Here is a 19,214-nt window from a genome sequence, read left to right on the forward strand (position 1 = left end):
CAGGAGCACAGTGACCACAAAAAGGGTTTGTGTGGTGATATCAGAGGATTACACAGCAGCATGTCCACTTTGAGAGGTTTTGGGCATCTGTGAGGCCTGGTTAGTGTACAGTGTGTTTAAGGTCAACTGAACCAGTGGTTTCGCCTTGGATCGTTTAGTGCATGTAGAAATGGTCTGCTTCCACTGAAAGATGCTTTATCTGTATATTATTTTCCTAAGGAAGAAAAACATTGCTGAGGCATTAGTAATCAACCAAGAGGTCTTCATGATCATTAGTGGAAATTCGTCAAGATGATCATAACTGCATGATTGCCATTGGTTTTGGCTGCAGATGTTCCGCACACACACACACTTGAGTAATGAGATATGGTAATATTTTTGACTGGTCTAATAAACTGTACAGAAATACTTGCCGTCATTCTGAGTTTTCTCAGAGAGTTCTGATATTTTATTAGATTACTAACTCACTGCACACTGTTGTACCTGACTAAAACATTAAAATCTTTTGAGGTCATCTACAGTCAGGGCTCTTACGCCCTCTATGGTCATATTGTCGTCACTAAAAAAGACTACACCGGAAGTCGACACTAAAGACTACATTTCCCATTACCCTCCAGATTACTGTAACAGTGGAAGGGGGAAGGGAAGCCGAGATTGGAGGGAGACAAACTGAGGTAAAAATAAAAAGCAATATTTTATGACAACATCTGTTGTAGGCATGCAACTTGATAGGGAACCTGTGGAGACTGTTTTTGCAAGTGTTGCTGTGGCGGGGATTTGCATCATAAATCGTTTCTTGACAAAAAACAAGAGCAACCTAGTTAGGACTGCACAAAAAGATTTAGCTAATGTTATCGTTATCTGCTAGCAAGCTGACCAATAGCTAGCGTTACCTTCCAGTCCTTTTACACTAACGTGTATATCAGTTCGTAGCTAGCCTTCCTAAGGTAAAGTGAGTTATAACGTTAAACGTGTGTTGTCGTTCTGTCTTTCCCGAAAACTTAAATGAGAATGTGTCTTTGAAACTATATATTATTTTTGTGGGTGTATGGCTTTTTAAATATTTCTGGTTCGATTAACTTTGTGTGCTGGATATTATGACAGATTAGGTAGCTTCGGTTGGCTAAATCATGAGCGAGAACTAACGTTTGCTAGATAACTATCTAAGGAGTTCGAATTGGAATTATCATTGCATTATGATTGGATTTGGGCACTAACTAAGAAAGCAGCATTCATTTTACTGTTTGCTTCATAATATCGGGAATTTAACAGGATGCATGTAACATTACATCTTGCAAACTTTTATGTGCTTTATTTTATCATCCGAGATATAACGTTGCCGCATAAGTTACATGTGCATGCTACCGCGACAATACTTAGTCATCCAGTATATTCATTGGAAAGATGTTGACAGGATTGGTAAATGAAACGGTAACATTCGGTACACTCTAGTGTTTGTGGTTAAAATGTTACTAATGGTTGTTGTTAGAGACAGACTTGCTAGAAATGATTTACACTCCTGTTAGGTTTTTAAAGTGGCATGACAGGATTTCTTCTGTTTGCGTTTAAGTACAGTGCGACAGTAGCCTACGTATTTTGTCGCTATCTTCATTTCCCCCTATACCAGATTTTATTGCGTGGTATTTGTCTAGCTAGCTTGCATGTAAAGATGACAGGAGGCGATGATGTCATTGATAACCCCTCCCATGCTCATCAATATGACAAATAGAATGTCCTTTGGCTAACTATTGAGATGACATCTCTTCGAACTAGGCTGTAACATCAGGTTTGTTGTGCATTCAATAGGGAAATATGTGGGTTTGACCAGGTTTAGCCGGTGTTGAAGTTGCATTCTTCAGATGGCAAGAAATGCAGGATTTATCGATGACGTCATCGATATGCGTTTTATATTGCGCCTGTGAATTTGTCAGAGCAATTACCAGGATTCAGTGACATAAGTATTCATATTTTCATTTGACGTGCTTTGTGCTTTTATCTGTAATGTAACTATTGTCTAACGCTAAACATTTTTTTCAAACGTGTTATGTTTTTTCAAACGTCCTCTGTCTTTGTGTCTTTATGCCGATAAAATAGGTCATATTTTGAATGTTTCTTAAATTAGTCCATCAAGCTGGAAACTCGTTGCATCTGCTAAGCGGCTTTGCGATAATATATATCTTGCACTGAAGTGGGCTGGACCAACAAAAGGTTGCTTTCTTTGTTGCATGGTAATAACAACTTCCCTCTCGCGTCTTTTCAGAACGTCCATCCGTTAGGCGGAAGTTCCATAGAACCGTCCACTGGTTGCAGCTATTAGCAGGTGACACGCACCCACATGCACATACAGACGACTTGACAAGGGCACAAGACCTTAGATTGTAAAGGACCTCTGCACTTTTGATGTAATCTCAGGTTGCATGGGAAGAGGTTGTCAAAGTGAATACACACTCTGTAGTTTCTCTGTCCCTCTCTGTCTTTCTGAGGAGTGTCATTGCTTTGCAGAGGTTGGTGGGATTTCCAGGACTGCCAGAGAGCCATGGGGTTTGGGAAGCAGGAGGCGACCCGGGTCCATGCCCCCTGCAGCGCGCTCACAGTCTGGCTCTGCTGATGGAGCGTCCCAGCGGACGCCCGCTCAACTACGCCTGGCACGGAGGACGAGGAGAAGGAGAGGAAGTTTAAGCAGCATTCTTCAGCCCAAGCTGGAGAGGTTTTAGATTTCAGCAGAAGCAACAGACTACTCCACACGCTTTCTCTCGCGACGTCTCAAACAACATAGGAAAACAAGCAGCTCGATCCTTGACCTCTCCGAACCCACCTGAGGCGATACCACCAGGGCTTTTAGCAGAGCAACCCGTCGTCCCCCATTCTCTCTCCTGACCCCTTTCCAATCTGACTTTGTTACCTGTGGCTTCCACCATTTGATTTGGTGCTCTTGAGCGAGAGCCGTCTTGACTGAGCACTAACGGTACAAGGAAAGAGAGAGAGAGAGAGAGAGAGAAAGAGAGAGAGGAGAGGAGAGGAGAGGAGAGGAGAGGAGAGGAGAGGAGAGACTGTGCACTCCCACTCTGTGACTGCTCGAGCACCATGGCCATCTGGAGAACAGCAGGGCTGAGTGTCGCACCACCAGAACTGGGCAGACTGTAGGAGGGGCACACCCCACCCGGTAGCAGCAGCCGCCAAGCTCCAACACCCATGCCATGGAAGGGGACATCATCCTGGTTGCACACACTGAGGTAAGAGCTGAGCTGTCATTGCAACCAGGCAGGGGGGTGAGATTCATACTGGAACAGCCTCACTGCATACCAGTTGGACTGCACTATGTGGACACGGAAGGGTGCATACTCAAATAGCTTTAGTGCATATCAGTCGGAATGCACTATGAACGGCAGACATAATTGTGTTTGTGTGGGGGGAGTGCAGTGGTTGTGAGCCAATTTCCCTTCCTTGCAAAATTGAGGTGCTTGGGGATACATAGGCCTGTGCTCAGCTCCTCTGAGTTTTCTCTGCTGGGAAGTCATCAAGGGTCAGTTTGTTAGGCAAGGACTAAGGCTAGTGCAGTGCATACAAGGGTCACAATTTAGTCAGCCAAAATTATGGCAGAAAATCAGCTCAATAGTATTTAGCAGAACAACCGCGAATTGCCTAAATGGCTTTCTCAGCAAGGAATACTTTTCCAGTCAGAACACCAGTTTGTATGCATTTAATTCCCATCTTTGTGTACAATTGGCAAGGAAGCACACTGAACTTGTTGATGAATGGTTATATACTGAGAGCGCATGGCAGTCTACTCCGTAATTCAAGCAAAACACTTCCTTTGTTCTGGGTTCATATCCTATCGTCCTTTAAAGTGATACATTATTTGAAAACTGTTTATTATTTTGGGACAGATCAATTCAAAATAAAGCTTAAATGCCATTTTTTTTTTTTAAAACACCCTAACAACTTGTTGGAAATCAAATTAAACTCCTTAAAAATGTTGGTTAAAGGTGTGGACAAGTTGTCCACTGGACAATATGGGAGCCAGAAACGACTCAGTAATGTATTTGGGCACAATGGCTCCTCCTTGTCTTGCAACAGGTGTGCCTCTGTCACAGGAGATGCATCCAAAAACATGTCCCGACCTCTAGACACCCCTACACAGAGGTCTGACAATTGTTTGACCTCTCTCACACGACCACACAAACAGACATTGTTTAAAAGTACTGTCTTATATTGACAGTGACATATCTCTCAGCAGGACAATTTTTTCGCACACACCCACACATATAAACTTTTAAATGTGAATGCTAAGTTTTTGGCACTCCATCACAGTTTGATTGCTTTTGCCAATTTCAGTGACGGTGTGCATTGTTGTTGCACACCTGCGTTTAAGCAGAGCAAGCCCTTGTGAGTGCGGCAGAGTGCTTGCAGACCTGTGGCTATGGATGGGAGCTGGGGAATTTGTGGGTTTGTTGATCTGTTGCTGGAGCACTTAATGAAGTCCCTTGCCAGTCCAGATGATTTGCATTGGTCTGTTGGAGTTTAGAGTTGACGGGTTTGGTGTAAGTAAGCCACTGCTGAATGGCAGGCAAGCATACTGACAGTAGAATGAAAGCTATTGATTTGAAACAGGCTGCATTTGTTTGTCTTTGAGAGAGTTTCCTTTAACCCTGAAGTCTGCTCTTACTCTTCTCATCCACTTCCTTTGCTTTCATGGGCAATTCTGACGTGGCATTGTTTTTCCTTCATCAGGGTTTGAATGGGTTGCCTCAAGAATGTAAGCAGACAGTGGATCTGACCAATGGACACTCCAATCATAAACCTGTGAGTATCCTATTTGTCTCAACACAAGAAGCTGTCGCTCATCCCACTTACACACCTCTTTACAGCACAATTTCACTTCCCAAGTAACCATGCGTATGCCCCCATGCTCACTCTGTACAATCAAGCCTTCTGGCCCGTCTCATATGTGTATCTACTGCAGAGGATTTAGTGCCCTCCCTTGACCCGTTGTGTGACCCGTAGTGCACTGCTCTGCTCTGCACGGACTGGGGAGAGGTGAGAAGAAGGTCGGGTGCGCTGAAGCTTTAGTTAGCTTTACCTGCAGAGACGACTGCTGCGTGCGGTGGCTCACCTCATCTCGGCTCTGCTCCCGAGGGATGTTCCCTGCTATCTTAAGTGTTAATGAAATGGGGACATTTAGACCGAGAGATTGCTTTATGTAGTAGGAGCCCAAAATGCAACGTTTCAGCTTGTCTGCATCAAGCGGTTGAAATATTGATGTTAAAGTTCACTGGCCTGCCTTTAGGGAAAAAAAAGAATACACCCACCTTCACCGACTTACTGTAGCAAAGGTCAAGGCGGTCTTTTTGTATTTGCATTTCCTGAGTCAGGGAGTGTAGTAGAGGCCAGCATGGCTTACAGCACAGTGGAGGCGTTCACTTTATCGCTCTGCGTGCTCCTCTGAACTTGAATCGTGATCTTTTCTGTTGCTCTGACCATGCTCTGTGACCTGACGATCTTGGATTTTGACTTGGAACCGACGTCTTTGGACTTGCAGGAGATGAATGGAGTGGGTCCAGGCCATGCCATCATTAAGGAGCACACCAATGGACACTCCCTTCACAAACCAGTGCCAGTGAGTTCCTCGGACGGACGTTCACATACACATGCTGAAAAGGCTGAGATAAAAATGACCACAACAATAAAGGCTGTGTTCTTAATTGATGCAGATGGTATTTTTTCACCATAGCCACACACACACACACACCACACACCACACATACCTACAGACACCTACAGACTCGTATGCAGTCTTGACTGTCCTCTGAATTGGTGTTGTAGATTTCTGCGCTGAAGCAGAATGGCCTGTTGCAGTCCCTGGCAGCAGGAGGTGATCAGCCTCACACAGAAGGTGAGAACAGCCGTGTGTTCCTTTTGAGTATGCATGCATTTGTGTGTGTGTGTGTGTGTGTTCTCTCTGTTTTACTGTGCATGTGTGTGTCTCTTCAGTCACTCTCTGAGTGTGTGTCTGTGTGTGTTTTAATCTCACCTTGTTTCTGTTGTGTGAATGGGTGTAACTCGCTCCTTGATTTTTCTCCCCTCAGTTCCTCAAGTGTGTGTTTCTAGCTGTGTGTGTTTTTGTTTTGTGTGAATGCTGGTGCGTTTTGTATTTGTTTACTGTTGAAGTGTGTGTGTGTGTGTGTGTGTGTGTGTGTGGGTGTGGGTGTGGGTGTGTGTGTGTCTGTGTCTGTCTTCTCACCCTCCTCTCCATGGCGTGTGATTGCAGAGGTGAACTCGGAGGTAGAGAGGGCCAGAGAGGAATGGGATGCCCTTGAGAGCATCCAGCCAGGTGAGCTCATCCTCCTTGTCGCCATGGGAACCACATCTCTAACGCACTGCCTTACCTCAGCCACACTAGCCTACCTCCATGGATACCAAACTCACTCGTCCAATCCAGAGACTTTGATTGGGTCAGCCTGAAAGGGGAAACGATGAAGGAGCCTGGCATCGGGCTCTGACTTAGTCAGACACCCCATTTTAAAAGATTTAACATAGTTTAGATTGCTAAAATAAAATTGTCTCCAAATGCTCTTAACTGCAACCAGCCCTGTAGTTCTTGTTTTAAACATTTAGTCTTCACTCACGTGCAGAATTGTATGTATATGTTGAGATTCAGTAAGCCTTCTTCATACACTGTATGGCCCTTTGGTGGCAGAAGTTGACAGAATGCACATTGCTAATGACTGAGGTTTTGGTCTTTCAAACTCAATAATACGGTTTGCTACTACTTTACACACTACCAACTCACCAACATTTTCTTACCTTGACATTGAAGCAGTATGCTTAGTTTAGGGGTGGTGTATGGCGTAAACAGAATGCTTTTCCAAAGTGCGTTTGGGGTGGGGGTGGGGGTGGGGGTGGGGGTTGGGCACAGGGGCGTTGGAGTTGTGATTTTAGTACGCTTATCTCACGCTGGCCTTTCCGGTGCAGTTCTCCCCGAGGAGCTCACTCCCTCCCCGCTCATCCCCTTCAACGAGGCCCTGCAGCACTTCCAGACCACAGACCTCGCTGATTTCTTGGTGAGTGTGTTTGTGTGTGTGTGTGTGTGTGTGTGTGTGTGTGTGTGTGTGTGTGTGTGTGTGTGTGTGTGTGTGTGAGTGTCTGTCTGTCAGACTGTCTGTCTGACTGTCTGTGTCTCAGTGTGGATGTTAATGTTAGCGTCATTATGTGGTTTTGGAGTTACGTATGTTTGTTGAGATACATTTATTAAAAGTGACTTGGAGTGTAAAGAAGATACATTTTCTTGCTAGTCCGCTGGTTGATTTGGTTGTTGTGAACACACGAATGTGTTTTTTCTTTCGGTGTTAAGGAGTTTGCAGGCCATTTTAATTAAGTTTTATATTGATACACAGGATGACAGCAAGTTGCACATTTGGCAAAATCCGAAGGGTTGCTGAGTGTAGTCATTCGACATGTATAGAGAAGTGGTGGATGCAGTCGTGATTTTAAAAATAAACACTTCCCTGTTTTGCCTTCATTTCCTCAAACACATCAAATGTGTTCCTCTTCCTCCCCCACTCATCTCTCTTCCTCCTTTCATTGACCGTTTTTTTTTTGTATTCCACCCCCTCTGTGTTCTTTTTCTGTTCCCTTTTTCCCAAACCTCTTTTTTCTCTCTCTCTCCACCCCCCCTCCCCTCCCTCCCGTGAGCTCTCACTCCCTCATTTCTTCCATCGCTCTCTTCCTGTTTGTTTCTCTCCCTCTCTTTCTCTCTCTCTCTCTCCCTCCCTCTCTTTCTCTCCCTCTGCAGAAGAACATCCAGCCCACCATTCGTAGGACTGGTCTGGCGGCCATCACACACTTCCTGTTTGGTCCGCCCCGACTGCACAAGGAGCTGCTGGAGGAGAGGGACCTGGTGTTTGCCATTGCACAATGTGAGTACACGCGCACGCGCACGCGCACGCGCACGCGCACACACACTCTTCACTCTTTGCTGTGACATAATGCAAAAAGAAAAAAATCTATACCAATACACACACATAAAAAAACATTCACAAATATAATACGCCAGCGTATATATGAATATATACCATAAATGCTTCACACATAATTGGTCATTGGTCAGTGACATAACACACACTCCAGGTTTCCTCTTGTGTACACACAAAAACACACACACACACACACACAAAAACACACACACACACACACAATCTTGACTGTGGTGAGCAGGTGGGGATCTTGAGTGTTCTGTACAGCATGTCTCTCTCAGCTGCTGCCCTTTCCTGCTCCTACCTACAGTAAGCCTGTCCCGAGCGGCGCACACACGCTTGTGCGTGTGTGTGTGTGTGTGTGTGCATGGGGTGATCAGACGTAGGGCTGTGGCTGCTTGGCCAACGGCCCAGTCCCACAGTAACAGGATGTCCCCAGCAGAGTGTTAGAGCCGAGCTACAAACACACACACACACACACACACACACACAAACAAATGCAAAACCTGGAATTAGAATGGAGGACAGCATAGGAGTCTGCTGCTTCATACAATCTACAAGCCATATGGTCTACATATACATACATACCATGACTACATTTGTCTGAGTTGCATCAGATATTTTAGATGCCTCCCCTCTAGCGTTGATGTAATTGGCGGTTGTGATCCATTCCTTTATCCAAACTAGTTTACACTGGCAGGATCTCCATTTCAAGCCTAGCTGTGGTAGATGTACACTTGTCAAAGAAAACAGCAGTAGGTCTGAAGTTTAGGTCAGAAGTATAGCTGATTTACAGAAGTCACCATTCATGGAGAGCCTTCTGACTGCCTGAGGGGTGTTTCCTTAAACTGGCGTAGCTCCTAGCTCACAGAGGCTGGCTGCTCCATGCGACACCCTATGCTGGCTGTTTCTAAACAGACACCATGAGTTCAGTTGAAGTCTTGCAATAGGAAATTGTACTTTTTCCCAGACCAAGATGAGGTGCGAAGTTAATGGTTGACATTTTGGAAATGAGAGAGAAAGAAGTAGGGAGTCATAGCATAACTTGTAGGGCAGTGTCTTATTAATGTTATTGTATGTGTGCTGTACTGTACTGTATGCTGCATAGCACATATCATCAATGTGCATGTGGTGAATATTAAAGGTTGTTTAAGTGGAATCTGCTTTCAGTCAATTCAAATGGATTTGGGAAAATGGCAACTTCGTATCAGTTGCTTAACATCACCTCCTCAAACTATGCAACTCCATTTTGTTTGAGCATGCTCAATTAAACCGGTGGCCTGCAGCTACTAGTAGATGATGGCTGAGCTAGGTCGTGTTGGCATTTAGTTCTTCTGCTCCTTTTGCTGCTGTGTTGACCTTTGATCTCTATCTATTAGGCTCACTGGACAACGGGCAGCCCGTGCACATGCGTGTGTTGCAGACCATCTACAAGAAACTGACTGGCAACCGCAATGACTGCCCGCGCCTTGGACCACACTGGGAGAATGTTGGTTTTCAGGGTGAGGAGCTATATATAAATATATATATATATATATATATATATACATATGTGTGTATGTGGTGTGCAGTCCTTTGAGACACTGAACATTCCCAATGCAATATAAGAGTATCTGTTTATACATTCCTGTGGTTTACTGGCTATACACTGTAGATCAGATTGGTATATCAATTCGCCAAATACACCAAAATCGGAAATACCATTCCACACTTTCTTTTGTTTATATATATATATATAATTAGGGCTGTCAACGTTAACGCGTTAATCTATGCGATTAATGCGGCCGCGATTAACGCAATAAAATATTTTAACGCAATTAACGCAACCTTAAAAAAAATAAAAATAATAATAATAATTATTATTTTTTTTTTTTTTTAATGCCTTTATTTGAATAGGACATGAAGTTATGACAGGAAGCGAGGCGGAGAAGAGGTGGGGAGAGGATTGGGAAATTACATCAGGCCAGACTTGAACCTGTGTCCCCTCGGGCAATGTAGCCCGTAAGTAGGGGGCTTGGCCTACCATTTTATGGGAGCGATGAGGGACAGGTGGGGCTTGAATAGCCCCCCTTGTTCAAAGTGGGGAATGACAGAAAAAGTTTGAGAACCACTTCGGTAGTTGAAGATGGAGAGAGCTGAGGGATTGTTGGGCGGAAAGTCTCTGTTTAAGAGCCAAAATGACGGAACAATCGACAAAACTAAAGTTGTATGTAGCATTTGTCAAGCTGAATTTAGCTATCACCTTAATGCAAAGCACCCGACAGAAAGCAGTCCCAGGTTAGATGATCACCAAACCATACTCCACGACTTCTCTAGGAAAATAACTAGACCAGTCCGTGAAAAGGTTACCATTTGGGTTGCCAGTGACTGTCGGCCCATCAACATAGTTGAGGACAGTGGGCTGATTGAGGTGATTCGAATTGCTTCAGGGGAAATTCTTACGATTTACCGTCGAGGGGCACCATTGTGTAAAAAAAAATACAATTAAACAACAGTGTCTAAAATACACGCTGTCTGAAGTGATTACTTGTTTATCTATAAGATTTAGTCTTAAGAAGAAAAAAAACTTTTGCGATTAATTAGTTAATTTTTTTTAATCGATTGACAGCCCTATATATAATATATAAAATGGAAAAAAAGAAGCGTAAGAAACATCTGTAACCTAAATCTAAATTCTCCACTCAGAAAATTGAGTGGAGAATTAATTTTGAAATGATCAAGTTTATAAGTTATAAACTGAAATGTGTGCTTACTGCTAAACTAGTAAGTTAGCAGTAGTTAGCTATTACCACTCTTCGGATTCAAAGATCAGCAATCTTTAACTAAATGAATGGCATTAGGCTACCTAGCTTATTTTAAAGCAAACAAATACAAGAGGGGAGTGTAAAAGAGAGTGCCTTATCATCACCATCAGTGTCAGTGTTTTTCACTTTGGTAATGATTTGGTACAGATGGGGGCTGTACTACAAAGCGCGGTTACTGGCTTATCCAGGTAACCTCAGAGGTAACTTTGTGACATCGGGTGTAACTTCCTAACCCAGGGGTACTCAATTAGAAACCCAAAAGGTCCACTCGCCAAATTTCCATTCAGTCCAGGGTCCGGAACAGTGACGGTCAAAATCCAAAAACATAACTCCAACCAAAACTTTCAAACTATGCACAAAAGGTGATGTGGTCTGGCCTTATTTGTGTGAAAGGTGACACTTTTTTGTGGTTTAAACTTGGGCATAAAAGGTGTGAAGGCCAGGCGGAGGCACTGATGTAAGTGTTAGTGAGTGTGCTCCTGTATTTGTTTTTCACCATATTCATGGTTGAAAAGGCAGACTCACAACAATATGTTGAGGTATGCACGCTGTTGTTGTGTGGCTGATCTAAATATTACACTGCATGTTGCTTGGTATGATTGCAGATGGTTTATTTTTCTGCCCCTTACCTCAGAGTTCTGCGGGTATTTTTGTTCGAAGTGTGCGTGCTTTGTTTCATAGTGACGTTTCACGTTACCACTTTTGACAAGTTGCAGATTAAACACATCAGTTGTGTGCTCCCCACAGACAGCACAAATGCATACTTGCCAGTCCACTCTGTCTTAAATTCGCGATTTTTGGAATCAACTTGTCGTTTTTTGTCAGGTTTAAAGCACGGCATGATTTTCGTTTGCTGAGAAAAAGATATCGTTCACAAATCTATCTGCCCGCGTTGTTGCCATTGACACACACAACCTGCGTGACCCACAGAGCTCGCGGCCAACATTGAGTGAGTGAGTTGTTATAGTGATGTTGTTATTACAGCTCCTGATTGGACCTCTGGATTGGACACGGAAGATAGAAACCACATCGAGTAGGAAAAATATATATAACGCGAAATCACGCACCAATTAAAACGTGCTTGGATCATGATTAAATTAGAATGTTGATTTTGGCTTTGGTCCTAATTTCATTGCGTCTGGGTCCGGATCCGGACCGCGGTCCGCCTATTGAGTACCCCTGTCCTAACCCGTGCTAAGAAAAGGGGGAACGGATACGTTTTACCCAAGGTATGCTGTCATGACAATGTACGCTGCATCTCTAAACTGCTCCGAGGAGGTTATCTTCATGTTTAGCTCAAGACTACCCTATTTAAGCATCTCTCTTTTTGTCCACGAATCGACATTGGTGCACAGATTGTGAAAGGCCACAGGGCGAGGGTATTTAAAGACCGTCAAAAGCCTTTAGCTTATCCTGATGAGGTTCTCTATGAAAGATCTAAATTCTCATCTGAGGGAATTTAATATATCTTTGGCAGCTACTAGGTCCAAATGTCTCCAATGCCACTCGACAGAGTAATGCACTCACTGTTGAACAGACAGTGTCGTTTGCATTGCATTATTTTGCCCTATTGCATCGGAGATACTGAACATCCGAACAAGAATGTTGTATGCCGTCCAGTTCACCAGGTGGTAGGCTGCTTGCTCAACTGTTGGATGCATTTCTTATGTTCCAAGCACTCTAAAGAGCAAAGACTGTTTTTATGTGATTGCAGGTCATTATAAAAGTACATCAAAAGTTTTCTTAATATGTTTTATATCTTGATATTTTAATATGCATAGGCTCGGCTTATATACAGAACACGTTATTCCTTTTTTTTTTTTTTAAATGTATTCGCATTCCCATAATGTTTTAAAACGATAAGAAGAATAAAGAAATTTAATAAACTAATAAAGTTAACTAATAAAAAAATATTATGGGAGAAAATGACTGTTTCTACAGTTTCTGTAGTTTAAGTTTCTGTTGAAACAGTTTCTTTCCAGTTATTTAAGTAAACAGACACAGGTCTATCTCTGTAGAGATCCTTTACTTGTAGTCAGGCACTTAAAATGACATTATGAGCCTATCCGTGGCGGGGGAAAAACTGTTTACTTTGACACAGATGAAGTTTGGACCCAAAAAGATCTAAAAATAGGGCTCAGGTTGGAAAATCCTGAAGTTTCCCTTTAAGTAACACCGAGTCAACTAACCGCCATCTTAATCATTGCCTTAGTACCATTGAACACTAATTTAGGCAATCAGGGTTTTTCAACACTGATTTCCTTTGATAACCCCAAGTTAAATCCGAGAAGGTTAAGATTCCTTCGCAGTACAGCACTCAGCACTTCAGATTTCCCAAAGTTAGCATAATCTTGTGTAATTTGGTGTAGGAATGTGTATGTTTTCTTGTGCCAATGCATCTGTGTCTTGTGCCGTTGTTTGTCTCCCAGGAATAGACCCGGCCACAGACTTGCGAGGCACAGGCTTCCTGGGACTTATGCACACACTTTACCTGGTCATGGATCCAGAAACACTACCTTTAGCAAGAGACATCTACAAGCTCTCCCAGCACCCAGTGCAGGTAACACACACACATTCACTCTCTGTCTCTCTCACACACACACACACACACACACACACACACACACACACACACACACACACACACACACACATTCACACATGTAGGTAAAAGGAGGTGATTAACTGCTCTGTGGCGTGTCCCCTGGCAGAACTTCCCCTTCAGCGTGATGTCCATCAACATGACACGCATTGCCTTGCACGCGCTCAGAGAGGAGGTCCTATCCAAGTGAGTTACAAAGCCACAAACACGCTCATAAACGCACACATTACATGGTTGGCATTATAGAAGGAGAGGAGGGGAGTCTTTTGTACAGATTTTCCATTTCCATTTCCATATTTAAATTTGAGTGTCTGTCAGAACAAGAAAGACACCCTGGTCTTACTATTAATAGCATCTTGCTTTAGCAGCTGAAGTAATAGAACTATGAATACTCAATGGTCAATGTGTAGGAAATGAATAATTTCCCTTAACTGTGACCTCATCCAGGGAGTGTAACCGACGGCAGCAGGTTGTCGCGGTGATAAACGACTTCTACGCAGCCACGTTCCTGCACCTGTTCCAGCTGTGGAAGAACGAGCAGAAGACTATCTCAGACTCTGGCTACGTGCTCAAAGGTACGGCTCTGTCCTTGTTGTGGTTGCGGTTGTGGTTCTCGTGGGTCATGTTCTTCTGTTCATTAGAGTAAGCTCCTCTGCTTGTGTGTTTGACCATGTTTTCTTCCGCTGCGTACTTCTAGAACATTCTGTTGCTTTCACTTCCGTGTTCTCATATTTCTTAAACTGCCACATCACTAAAATCTTGTTTTTGTATCGGCCATTTGTATCATGAGAAGTGATATGTCTGTTTTCCTCTGGCCATCTCTCACAAGCATCTCTCTTGTCTCTTCTTCTCTGTCTGTGTGTCGACGGTGCAGAGGTGGAGATCTTTGCCAAAAAGAACCCCAAGCAGATCCTGAGGCGCCTGGAGGCCTTCCTGAAAGAGAGGCGCACCAGGATAGGGCACCGAGCATCACCCGACAGCCTGTCTCATAGCAACCGTTCCCCTAGCGACAGGGGGTCCAGCCTGGGGACCCAGGGGACCAAAGAGGGCAAAGAGATGAACTTCACCGGGGTGTGTGAGCTCCCGGCCGAGATGGAGGGAGAGGCCAGACTCATCTGAGGGGAAAGAGAGCAAGAGTGAGAGTGGAAGAGAGTGAGGAGAGGGATGGTACAACGTTGTCATGAAGTTGAAGATTTATCTCTTTCAAACTTTCTTTTCCTCTCACTCACCTTTTGCACACAACAGCACGCACACAGACACCTGCACACACACACACACAAATACACATGTGCGCGCGCGCCTAGCCAGCATGGCTGCACATCTGTCTTGGAGAGCTGCTCCTGTTTCCCTTTTTCCCCCACAGAGTAGACATCAGGATTTAGATTCACTACAAATCTCTCTCCCTCTCTCTATCTTCTTCTCTCCCTTTGCCTATTTCGATAGTTTGTTCCTAGAAGAACCCCTCGTACTGTATATGCTTACACAGATAAGCCGCCAAGGTGAATAGTTGCCAAATATTGTTTTTTGTTTTGTTTTGTTTGTTTGTTTTTTTTGGTCTTTCCAACTAGTTGGAGCTTGTTGCTGATGTTACAGCATTCTCATGATCCGTAGGGTGGTTGGTGGTAGGCTCAAGATGAGGCTCAGGGAGAGTGACTGAGGTTAATGAGGTTTAAGGCTTATGAGGTTGGTTGGTTGGTTTGTTTATGGTTGGCTGTGCACAGGCTGCATAGACCCCTAATGTGAGGCTAGAAAGAAGACAGTCACTAAAAGGAAAATATCTGAGATGAGAGCGATATTTATATTTTGTGCACTAAGCGAGAGATAGATTAGGAGAGATCCATGTGTGTTGGCTTAACAATATCTGTTAGCTTGCATGTGTGTGTGTGTGTGTGTGTACGTGTTAAAGTGTTCTATCTATTTGCTCAAAGGCGTTGGTCTGCTTTGTAATTGTTGTGTAGGAAACACGGTGTCTTTCTGCGCAGGTTGTAGATGTAAAACACTTATTAACAGTGCAATCAAAGCCCTCGTGAGGCTCTCCTAACCTTGCAAGTGTGTGGTAGTCGTATTCCTTGAGTGAGAGTGAGTGAGGTAGATGGTTCGGTTGAAGTCTCTGCACTATTGATTTTCCTTTCGGAGCTCTACAAGTGTTCTCTATGGATAAATTCTAGCTGTATAAATATATATGAGTATATTTTTCAAAGACTTTACACTGAAGCTATTTTATTCTTAACCAATATGAAGAACACAAAGTAACGCGGCGCCTCCTCGTGTCCCTCAGGAGTCCGTTTGTCAAGGAACTCCTGGCGGTCACTGGGTCTGGTGCTCTGGCTGCAAGTTTTTAAAGCATTGACAAGGGGGGTGACGTGTAACCACATGGGACTCAGCTGCCCTCTAGGACTGTTACCATGTCCCCCACATCAGAGAAATTGGGATGCGCATCAACCATCTCCCTTACACCTAGCCGCCAGCCTAGCAGAAGGCTAACAGTCGTGGCTTAGCCTCCCCCTTGTGAGTATGCACAGGGCCCTGCTGGACAATAGCCTCCTCCTGGCTAGCAGGTTCTTGTAATCTGCATGCGAAAAAAAGACAGGTTCCCCTGCAGAACCCATGCTGGTGACTGTAGATATAGTCCTAACCAAGTCTATATTTTGTGTATGCAAAACAGGGGTGTAGCATTTTGTTAAAAGTAAATGCGGTACGTCTTTGCAATAGTGGTAGGAAGCTAGTGTGCCACACCTTCTCCGGTAAATGTCATTTGATGAAAAGAATGATGATGAAAAGCGCTTATACATTCAGGAGAGTGTTCCTCGACACTTCAGGGTAGAGACCAAAACCGATTCTGAAACCGTTCTTGCGTTCATTTAAATGTGAGAACACTTAACAGATATCGTCAAATTAATTTGATTAGCAGGTAAGTTTTTAAACAGACTCTACGTTTTTTGTCAGGGCTCATCCATAAAGCACCAGTCAAAGCGATACTAGGGTAAATGTTTGTTGTTGGCAACAGTGGGGTTGAGAGTAGTAGGACTTCCTAGCTACATGTATTGCAACAGATGACAAGAGTCAGATATGGGTGACAATGGTGTTTTTTTTTCCTTTGAGAGATCCTGGATGAATCTCCTACTTTGTCTGTTTTGATGGAAGGACGGTCTCTGAACTCACTTATTCGTAGCATGCTCCATAGCACTAGAACCGTAGCACCAGAGAATTGTTGTTGTTTTATTTGTTATTTGATTTAGTTTTTCTTTGTTTGTTTGAATTCCTTGTTGAAAAAAAAAAGGCTTGTTCTATTACTCTGTATGTTCACCTACGTCTCTTTTCTGGAAGAATTCTTAAGTGTTGTGTCTGAGACTTTAAACACAGTATATTTCTGTAACTTTCTCCAGTTTGTTCAGTTCCCTTCGCAAACAAGAAAATAGACTCAGTGGTTGAATGTTAGGAGTTGTCACTTTTAGTCCCTGTGTTTAGTTGAATGGAAGAGTAGTATTTTCTGTACTTGAATGAGAGCAGTGCCCCTTAGGATTGTGATGATCGTTGATGATCGTTGGGAGCTGCGATGTGGCACAGAGAATCCCAACTTTTATTTTTTTCTTCTCGCATTAGTTGTGCATTTGTTCATTTCCTGATTCATTAGCCAATGAGTCATTACCCAGCGAGACTTTTCACCCATCCAGGAATAACATTAGAGTACACAGTACACAAACATATACACACACACACAAACACACACACACACACACACACACACACACACACACACACACAGTCAGGCCAATGGAAGCATGACTATTAAATGTGACAAACTTGGCCACAAACGCAACTATCCTCTCAATTCTGTGTAATTACATTTTGTATGCACACACACACACACACACACACACACACACTCCTGTATGCTTCTTTCCCTCTATTTGCTGACATCACCTCCATGAACACACACACACACACACACACACACACACACACACACACACACACACACACACTCCAACCCAGTTGGACTCGTTGTGAGTGTGTCTGAAGCTCCCCGATTGTGCCGTGTGATTCTGCGAGCTGACGTGGCAGTGGGGAGAAACACTAGTGCCTCTGAGGGGTGGGGTCACCCAGCGCCTGGGGAGAAGCCCGGTGGGACTTTATAAAGCATTCATAAGCTGTTTATAAAGCATTCATAAGCTATTTACAAAGCATGACCACAGCTGTGTGTGTGTGTGTAGGGGTGGGGAGGGGGGTAATCTGCAAGTGTTTATAAAGCATTCATAAGCACTACGGAATAGCTGCGGGGTTGTTCTCATGTAGCCCCCCCCCCCGCATTAGCTACAGTGGACCAAGAATATAGGGATGCAATCTCTGTGGGTAAACAGAGTAGTGGGAAGCGTGTTGTCAGAGGAGGGGTGGGGATTGACTCGGCGGATGTCCCGCACAGCTGCTGCATGCCCATGAAGGAACATTCCATGCCAGTCGCCCCCTCCATGCCAGTCTCCATGGCACGGGGGTGAGAACGTGGCGAACCCTTGCCCACACAAAAAAAAGTGAAGCCCGATTTGTAGCTGAGCGTGCACGTCTGCGTCAGAGGCGCTGTCTGTGGACAATCTGTGGACTCTCTCTCTCTCTCTCTCGGAGAGGTCAGCCAGGAGTGGCCTGATGCGAGGCGAGGAAACGAGCATTGGCACGTGTACATAGAGAATATAAGTGAAGATTGTAACAGTGCGATTGTTATGGGGGGGTGGGGGTTGTAATGTCATGTAAAACCTCAGGCTTGAGACAAATCTCTCACTGTCTTTCCTCCTAATTCCTCTTCTTTTCTGATAGCTGATGAACAACAGTGATGTCATAACAGACACACAGAATATACAACATGGTCCCTGAAACCCAACAGCTACACTGTTACAACATGAGCTTCTTTCATCTTTTATCCAGCTTTTTCTTTTCTTTTCTTTTCTTTTTTTTGGTTTGTTTGGGATTTTATTTTTGTGCAACAGTCTTAACAGTGCATTATCAAACACAGTTCACCCGAACAGCAGACTAATAGGGTAATTCAAAAGATTGTGCATTGTTTCTCTTAGGGATGTTAATGACGAAGTGGTTGGAATAAACCTTCTCTCTTGGTAAGTTTTCAGGTCTAGTTAGCTCACATCTTTAATTTTATTTTTTTCCCCAAAGTTTTCCATCTTTTTCTTCCTTTCCTGGGACTCCCTTCTGCCGTGTGATGGGAGACTGGATAAGGCGTCAGTCTCGTTCTTCTCTCTCCCTTTTTCTGAAATGCGACTTAGGTGGGATCACAGAGTCCAGCGCTACCCCTCCTCCTCTTCCTACCCCTACCCTCCTGCACATTCCTCTGGAGGTGTTTTGTTATTGTTGTTGTTGTTTGTCTGTTTGTCCCTCAGAGCATTCTGTCCCCCCAACCCCCCCCCCCCCCCTCCCTCCAGTATACCTGATTGTAGAAGTCCAATTTTATAATGAGAATATATTTCAGAATATATGCGTACAGTTGTACAGTAATGTATTGTATGAAGAATATTAAAAATAAAATTGCAACCTAAAAATTATTTCTGTCTGGACTTTCTTTTTGTAGGCTGCAGTATTGTCTCTTTACCTGAGGAGGGCACACTATTACTGAAAATCCACACATAATGATACAATTCCAAACGAACAGCTTTTTCAGTCAACAACGTGAACAATGATGGTCGATATGTGTTGCACTGTTTTGTATAAGTTGTTAGCCCAGATATCAATAACTTTTTTGCTTTCTCATTTCCTCATTTTGATTTTCATCCAAAGATGACACTATTATAATAATTGTTTGGCACTGCAAGAATGGCTGTGCTTCAGCATTCC

At 43.8% G+C, this 19,214-nt stretch overlaps 1 protein-coding gene across 3 annotated transcripts; it reads left to right on the forward strand.

Moving 5' to 3' along the window:
* Window positions 1-594: 594 nt before the first annotated feature.
* Window positions 595-18,921, forward strand: elmod3 (ELMO/CED-12 domain containing 3). 3 transcript variants are annotated; one of them, XM_012816012.3, is made up of 14 exons: window positions 595-674; window positions 2,261-2,320; window positions 2,503-3,233; window positions 4,732-4,803; window positions 5,540-5,617; window positions 5,824-5,893; window positions 6,269-6,331; window positions 6,973-7,061; window positions 7,793-7,916; window positions 9,353-9,475; window positions 13,207-13,337; window positions 13,489-13,565; window positions 13,827-13,954; window positions 14,254-18,921. In XM_012816012.3, exons 3-14 carry the CDS (start codon window positions 3,198-3,200, stop codon window positions 14,496-14,498), a joined length of 1,236 nt encoding a protein of 411 aa, XP_012671466.1. In that variant the 5' UTR covers window positions 595-674; window positions 2,261-2,320; window positions 2,503-3,197; the 3' UTR covers window positions 14,499-18,921. The 3 variants fall into 3 exon arrangements, with proteins under 3 accessions (XP_012671466.1, XP_031426214.1, XP_031426213.1); XM_031570354.2 differs by lacking the exon at window positions 595-674 and adding an exon at window positions 695-947; XM_031570353.2 differs by lacking the exon at window positions 595-674 and adding an exon at window positions 1,245-1,786.
* The last annotated feature ends 293 nt before the right edge of the window (window positions 18,922-19,214 follow it).

Source organism: Clupea harengus, chromosome 7, assembly GCF_900700415.2.
Source record: "Clupea harengus chromosome 7, Ch_v2.0.2, whole genome shotgun sequence".
In the NCBI taxonomy this organism is placed as follows: Eukaryota; Metazoa; Chordata; class Actinopteri; order Clupeiformes; family Clupeidae; genus Clupea; species Clupea harengus.

Coding starts and splice junctions, on each gene's coding strand:
- elmod3 (XM_012816012.3), top strand. CDS start 3,198: ATGGAAGGGGACATCATCCTGGTTGCACACACTGAG. Junction 4,804..5,539: donor GACACTCCAATCATAAACCT/GTGAGTATCCTA, acceptor TTGGACTTGCAG/GAGATGAATGGAGTGGGTCC. Junction 7,917..9,352: donor GGTGTTTGCCATTGCACAAT/GTGAGTACACGC, acceptor TCTATCTATTAG/GCTCACTGGACAACGGGCAG.